This window comes from Solanum verrucosum, unplaced genomic scaffold, assembly GCF_900185275.1.
Source record: "Solanum verrucosum unplaced genomic scaffold, falcon-dt-bn FXZP01000253.1, whole genome shotgun sequence".
In the NCBI taxonomy this organism is placed as follows: domain Eukaryota; kingdom Viridiplantae; phylum Streptophyta; class Magnoliopsida; order Solanales; family Solanaceae; genus Solanum; species Solanum verrucosum.
The window spans coordinates 3,552,301-3,560,590 of record NW_026019984.1 but is presented as its reverse complement, the minus strand read 5'-3'; the positions used below and the strand labels follow the sequence as shown (position 1 = coordinate 3,560,590).

Here is an 8,290-nt window from a genome sequence, read left to right as displayed (position 1 = left end):
ACACTAACAAGCTTGATTATTCACAAGGCAATGGTGCTATACCTATACTAACCTTCTACCCGAATACGTAACCCCTACTAACCTACTAACATACGTTCAGAAGTGCAAACTAATTTGAAACACAATGAATCGTTGCTGTTTTAGTATAAGAGACTTACCCTGTTAAGCAGCTCTCATGTTAAGATGCCCCATCCATTTATAATGTGAAATAACAATTCAGGACAACAAAATTCTTCCTCCATTTATCCAAAGGTATTTCCCCATATCTTCAGTGTTTACTCAAGTGAACTAAACATTGTAGTTTTGACATAACTTGTTCACAATAAGATTTTTGTCAGTAAAAAGAAGAAGCTGTTGAGTCACTGCACCACAGTTTCAGGATAAAAACAGCAGAAGCTTTCTTCAATTCTATATTGAAAAGCACATAATTTATTAACAACTAAAGGATGAACAAACTTTCATTTCAAAATGCTATTGAAAGCATACTTAGTAACAAACAAGTAAAACAATTCAACTCAAAATTTCTTAATCCACTTCCTCAATTTTTGGTCCTGCACCACTTCCACTCCCTGCACCACCACCTACAGAAGGACTATCATCTTCATCCATAGTAGCTCCACCGGCACCACCTTGATACATCTTGGCAATAATTGGATTGCATACGCTTTCCAGTTCCTTCATCTTGTCTTCGAACTCATCAGCTTCTGCAAGTTGGTTGCTGTCTAGCCACTTGATAGCTTCGTCGATCGCGCCCTCAATCTTCTTCTTATCAGCAGCTGGAAGTTGGGAACTAACCTTGTCATCTTTAATAGTGTTCCTCATGTTGTATGCATAATTCTCCAATCCATTCTTAGCTTCCACCTTTTTCTTGAGATCTTCATCTTCAGACTTGTACTTCTCAGCTTCTTGCACCATTCTCTCAATCTCTTCCTTGGAGAGTCGACCCTTATCGTTGGTGATAGTTATCTTGTTCTTCTGTCCAGTAGTTTTATCCTCCGCGGAGACATTCAGGATTCCATTGGCATCAATGTCGAAGCAGACATTGATCTGAGGAACACCCCTTGGTGCAGGTGGGATGCCAGAGAGTTCAAACTTGCCTAACAGGTTGTTGTCCTTGGTCCTCGCTCTTTCTCCCTCGAACACCTGGATCAGGACGCCGGGTTGGTTGTCCGAGTATGTAGAGAAAACTTGCTCTTTCTTGGTGGGAATGGTTGTATTTCTTGGAATCAACACAGTCATTACACCTCCAGCAGTCTCTAAACCAAGAGACAGAGGAGTGACATCCAACAGCAACAAATCTTGAACCTTCTCGTTGCCTTCACCGCTCAAAATTGCAGCTTGCACAGCTGCACCATAAGCAACTGCTTCATCGGGGTTGATACTCTTACAAAGCTCCTTTCCATTAAAAAAATCTTGAAGTAATTGTTGAACTTTCGGGATCCTAGTTGATCCACCAACAAGAACCACATCATGAACCCCGCTTTTATCCATCTTAGCATCTCTCAAACACTTCTCCACTGGCTCCATACACTTCCTGAACAAATCCATGTTCATCTCCTCGAATCTTGCCCTAGTGATAGTCGTGTAAAAATCAATCCCTTCATACAACGAATCGATTTCAATTGTAGTTTGGGCAGTGGATGATAAAGTCCTCTTTGCTCTCTCACAAGCAGTCCTTAACCTCCTCAACGCTCTCGGATTCCCACTAATATCCTTCTTATGCTTCCTCTTGAACTCTTGAACAAAATGATTCACCATTCTATTATCAAAATCCTCACCTCCCAAGTGAGTATCACCAGCAGTTGCTTTAACCTCAAAGATCCCCTCTTCAATAGTGAGAAGAGACACATCAAAAGTACCACCACCTAAATCGAAAATCAACACATTTTTCTCACCAGTACTAGTAGACTTCTTGTCAAGTCCATAGGCAATTGCAGCTGCTGTTGGTTCGTTGATTATACGCATCACATTAAGACCAGATATGACACCAGCATCTTTAGTTGCCTGACGCTGAGAATCATTGAAGTAAGCAGGGACTGTGACGACCGCATTCTTGATTGTTGTCCCAAGGTATGCCTCAGCAATCTCCTTCATCTTGGTTAAGACCATGGATGAGATTTCCTCAGCAGAAAATTGCTTCTCCTCACCCTTGTATGTAACAACAATCATTGGCTTGTCAGCAGGCCCGGGTATAACCTTAAAAGGCCATAATTTCATATCGCTCTGCACCGAAGGATCACTAAATCTCCTTCCAATTAAACGCTTAGCATCTGAAACCCACAACAACAAAATTAATGTCACTATGAATCTCCTTCCAATTATACTTCAATCTTAGATTATTAAGATTACATCATTTAGTATAACATTCCCACTTAATTTCAAGATTATTTTACTTCAATTACTCAACAACTGAACTTTTAAAGAGAAGTTGGGAGCTCATTCCAGTTCTCAATAATTTCAAATAAAAAACTAGTATTAGGTTTGGAAGTCTACATAATCTCACTTTAGTCAATCAATTTCAAATTAGGACTAATGGATGCAATTACTAGAGTTGATTTCTCAGATGGTACTCAACTAATGATTATTATTTCACAAAGTTTTTTTCTTGATTCCATTTTGTTTTCAAATAACTCTTAAAAGCTAAATATTCTCTTAATCTAACTCCACATTCACACACCACACCATCAATAATAAAAGGTTTACATGCTTGAATGACGTTATAAATGTATAAACCAATTAAAAATATTATCAAAATAAATTTTCAGACAAAGATGGAGAAAGTTCAAAAAAATTCAGAATAACTCAGTGTTATCCCCATTTATATGTCACCTTCCAAATTCCGAGAGTAAAAATTATCAATTTTGATCGTAAATTTCAACATATAATCTTCCAATATTTGAAAATTGGGAAAATGCATAAGTACCCCAACCTATGCCCGAAATTCCAGAGACACACCTAACCTTTACTAAAGTCCTATTACCCGAACTTATTTTATATATAATATTCTACCCCTTTTTGGCCTACATGGCACTATCTTGTGGGTCCAGCGCATGTTGACAATTTTTTCAAGATAGTGTCACGTAGGCCGAAAAGGGGTAGAATATTATAGATAAATTAAGTTCAGGGTAATAGAACTTTAGTAAAGATTAAGTGTGTCTCTGAGATTACGGGCACAGGCTGAGCTACTTATGCATTTTCCCTTGAAAATTAGGTATAAAACTCTATCCTATCCTTGGTAATGCACTACTTTTAGAGAATTCAAAGAGCACCCTTTGTTCTAGTCGTCTGAACTATAACTCACAATAATTAATAATTTAACAATCTAGAAGGCATATGGAAAGATTGGGATAAAACAACACTCATTTAACTCTCGAAATCCAATTAAATTGGAACGGAGAGAGTAGCAAGCATTGGGGTAACGAAGATTTGAGAATGGAAAACATACCGAATACAGTGTTAACTGGGTTCATAGCTACTTGATTCTTCGCAGCATCACCAATGAGGCGTTCAGTATCAGTAAAAGCAACATAAGAGGGTGTGGTTCTGTTGCCTTGATCATTTGCTATAATTTCAACACGATCATGTTGCCATACACCTACACAAGAATATGTAGTACCCAAATCAATTCCAATTGCTGGTCCTTCGCCTTTTCCCGCCATTCTTATTGAAAAAATTACAGAAACAGAGTAGAAGAAAATGTGATGTTTTTTGTTTTAGATGTATGTTTTGAAGCAAATTTCTGTGATTGGAGAAGGAAGACAAGTTGTCAGTTTATAAAGGAAAAAAAGTTTCATAATCCAGAACGTTCTGATCAGATTACAGCCGTTGGATCAACTCTCTATTGCGTTCACGTTCGTTCCAGAATATTCCAGTTTTGACCTTACTAATAATAGACTTTATGCTATCGTGAAATGTCTAGATACTACTATTATTCATTCTCGCTGACGTGGTGGCCCAGCATGAAGCCAATTATTTTATAGATGAGGTGAGGCGGGTTGAGCTTAACCCGTAAAATTTTTAATTCGATCCTCCTCTCTCCAATAACTTTTTTTCATAGACCTGCCCACATGAATTTGCCTCACATAATTTTTTTCTAGTTAAATTTGATACTAAAAATAAATTTATTTTTCATTAAATTGTATTACTCCCTCTATTTCATATCCTCATTTCCTTTTTAGTCTGTTTAAAAAAGAATGATCCTTTTTTTTTTTGGCAACACTTTAACTTCAACTTTCCACATGACATGTTTAAGCCCACAAGATTAAATGACATTTTGGTACATTTGACATAACTTTAATTTAGAACCACAAAATTAAAAAATCTTCTTTCTTTTCTTAAACTTCGTTCCAAGTCAAACTAGGACATTCTTTTTGAAATAGAGGGAGTAATTTAATAGATGATGACTCACAAATTTATTTTTTAGAGGTCAATTGGGAACATTTAAGAAATTGTATTATTTTTCATTGAACCATTTTCATTTACTATCTTGAATAATTTAGTAGCTTTAAAGAAATTATTTTAATAAATAATGCTCTATCACTCTCATGATAACATGTAAAAAGTTAAAATTAATCACATAAAATTACATATACCCGCAACCCTCCCCTCCCCGCCCCGCATTAGTTTTAAAAAAATTCACTTCAATCTGCCCCGTATATCCTTAAATCCACCTCGCCCCACATCCGTCCCGCCTCATTGTCATCCATATGTAGATTCTTCATTCCCATTCTAAATAATAGGTGATACGACGATAACACATTCGATGAAGTTTCATAAAATAAGTTTTGTTGAGGATATAATATGCGTAGATTTTATCTTTATTTTTTTAAAATAAAAAATTTATTTTCAAAATAAAATCTTCGATTCAAATAAAATAAATAAAAAATAAAGAAAGAAAAGAAAATGTTAAATTTAAGGATTTACTTTTGAAATGGGTGGGATTAAAAGTTCAAAATCACTTGCCTTTGAGATCATTTTAGTAAATCACCTAATTGAGCTAAACGCAACATTGTCTTCATATAGTGTTATTGGGATATCTCTTTTTAAATAAATATCACATGTTTTCTGAATGTGTTGGGTTATCGATTTCAACCTCACACATATTCGACTTGCTTCATGGATGACTATTATCTCTACATGATTTGAAGAAGTAGCAATAATAGTTTATTTTGTTGAATGTCATGATATAGTTTATAACTTCACATGTAAATAAATAACCAGTCTGATACCAACCTTTATGTGGGTCAAACAAATATCTTGCATCTGCATATTCAATTAATTGTGAATCAAACTTTTTGAATAGAATAGTCTCATATCAATTGTTTCTTGAAGATATCTAAATATATGTTTAATACTATTTCAGTGTCTCCGTGTTGGAGAAGAACTAAATCTTGCTAACAAAATTATAGAAAAAGATACATCTGATCAAGAATTACTAGCAAGGTACATTTGTCACGAATCAAAATACACCCTAGACGTGACATGACGTATAAGACCCCGAGAGGTCCTACACACATCACTTGACATACACACACACACAATATAATAGACAAAAATAAATAATCTCATAAAAATGGAAAAGTTTGACATTGAAGCGGAACTAACATAGTCTTGACAAGTCGTACATCAAAGAAGTGGTCGGGACGTAACCCGTACACCACGTACAACATTCGAAATGTAAAGAAATAAGAAAGCAATAAAGGTGACATCGTCCTCACAGTAGAAGGACTCACCAAGTCTTCAAGTCTCTAAAATGATCAACTAGCCACGAACGGAGGGAGAGGAATCGCCAAGCCTTACATTAGCAAAACAATGTAAGCATAAGTATGCATTACTATATGGAATGTACTAAGTATGAGGGATATGCATAAAAATGTAAAATGATCATAAGGGGACATAGTAAAAAACATGATGTGCATGACCAAGCTAAATATAGTAAAAATCTTTAAAGAAGAATCATAATCATGAACCTCGTCAATGCATCTTGAATCACAAAAGAAAGCTTCATAAAACTTTTGAAAGTAACTTAGTTACTTTAATGGGATATTTACTATTAACCGGCATAGACCACGTTAGCTATAATGTAGAATATGGTGTCTTGCTCCTACACCGAAAGAGATGTCCTTACTTGCCAAGGCAAGAATCTTAACTTCTAGCTTAGGTGGATCCACTAGCTATGTCACTTAAGACAACCTACGGGGGCACATAGTTAGGGACACAAGGATTATTACTAGAGACTCGGCCTCTACTAATGAGAGAGCCTCCATCTTAATATCTTCTCGGTGCTAAGTAAAATCTCAGCGGAATAGTCATCTATACTACCTTAAAGCATGAACTCCTAACTCGAATGTTCAATTACTATATTACCCCCAACTTAAAGCACCCAATTTAGTATATATTTTATACAATATTATATTTATTTATTTATTCTATATTATATTAAAAGCATACACATTTTCACATTAATCGGTAGTGACTTCTCTGAAGGGTTGTGACTTCTTCGATGAGTTATGACATTTTTGAATGGTTGTGATTTTTTGAAAGGGTTGTAACTTATCTGATAAGGCACGAGAAGCAACATTTCACACTGCTATTTGTTGTCTACAATTAGAGGGGTTCTCACATTATTAATCTACGAATTTTGTAAGTTTTATATTCTTCTTCTTCTTAAAACAAGGAAGATTGTGAGAATTGTTCAATTATGCAGTTACAATATTTTTTGTGGATAAATTAGACAGATCAACAAAGGTTGATGCAACAAAGAGAATGAAATAACTCTACTGCAAACAAACTATCTAAATAATTAATATGTACTCATTTTCATTTCCATAAATATACTTTTGCAGCAAGTTCCACTTGAGAAGAAGTTCAATGATTTTATGTTGCGCAAACTATAACTTGGTGTTCAAGCTGTGAAAAGCCTCAAACTGTTGGAGAAAAATGATTTGATCAAAACCTTGTTTGAAGAGTCCAAACTAGATTTAATAAGTACTCTTTTTTTTTCAATTTATTCGTTGTACTTTTATTTTTATTCAGTTTAATATAAAATGTTTTTTTAGGGGAGGGGGATGTTTAAGAACACAAAGATAAAATACATTTTTATATATTCTGCATATCCCTAAATTAAAAGTCTTCTTTATTATTTTTTAAAATTTCATATTTAATTAAAATTAGATAAATATATATCTATCTTTTTATTTATACTACCTTAAAAGTATGAACTACATAAATTAAATTTTCAATTATTATAATGTCCCCACCCCAACTTAAAACACTAAATTTAGAGGATGTTTGGCATTGCTGCTAAAAACAACATATTTTTAAAAGTGCTTTTTTAAAATGCCTTTTCGGAAAAGTACTATTGAAAAAAACAATTTGTGTTTGACCAATTCATTTGAAAAGTATTTTTCATACGCAAATTGGGTTTGATTGATCTTTTAAAAAAAATACTTTTGAGAGTAAAATTACAAAAAAAGACAACTATTAATGTAATTCTAATATTAAAATTTATTCTATAGAGAGAACTATTTAAAATATCTATTATAAAATTTTATTTTTATTAAATTAAAATGTACATGTTTAAATTTTCAATTAATATTATACCTTTTTTGGGAGGTTGAAATCTTTTTAAAAAAAATTCTAATATTGTAAAAATATTGTTGTTACCTTTTTCTAATCCTGCAAAATAATATATAATAAATAACCATAAAATAAAATTATAAAATTTATTATGTAAAACTAAAAAATAAAATTATTAAATGAAATTTAACCAAAGTTTTGAAATATGCTAATTAATTAATAAGCAATATATTGGTAAATATGTATATATGAAAATGATATTTTAGTCTTGAGAAAAATATTTTTTTGTTTCTGCGAAATTTTTAGTATCTTCTCAACACCAGAAAAACTATTTCTACTTTCATTTAAAAGCACTTTTACTGATTTGCCAAACACCTAATTTTTCAACAAAAATATTTTTTCTCAAAATAAGATTCTGTTTGGCATTGTTGCTGAGAGGCGAGAAACACGTATTTTCTATCACTTGATCTGGACCCTTCAAATGATACTCCGCTTGATTTCTATCACTTGATGTGGACCCTTCAAGTTCAATCACTTCAAGAACATGAACAATAGATGAGAAAATAACTATAAAGTTATCTAAAGTTTTGAAATGCGATCCCAACGAGTATCACCGGTCTTTGAAGTCCATAATCTTGAGTATTTATTGGCCTTTATGAACTTCACCGGATTCAAATAATTGCTTTAACTTTTTAGCTTGGTGATGACGGAA

General features: G+C 33.4%; 1 protein-coding gene across 1 annotated transcript; it reads right to left on the bottom strand.

The window, feature by feature from the left end:
* Positions 1-510: 510 nt before the first annotated feature.
* On the bottom strand, positions 511-3,747 carry LOC125818187 (heat shock cognate 70 kDa protein). The gene is made up of 2 exons (XM_049497728.1): positions 3,446-3,747; positions 511-2,270 (listed from the first exon to the last, which is right to left on the bottom strand). Exons 1-2 carry the CDS (start codon positions 3,657-3,659, stop codon positions 526-528), a joined length of 1,959 nt encoding a protein of 652 aa, XP_049353685.1. The 5' UTR covers positions 3,660-3,747; the 3' UTR covers positions 511-525.
* Between the last annotated feature and the right edge of the window lie 4,543 nt (positions 3,748-8,290).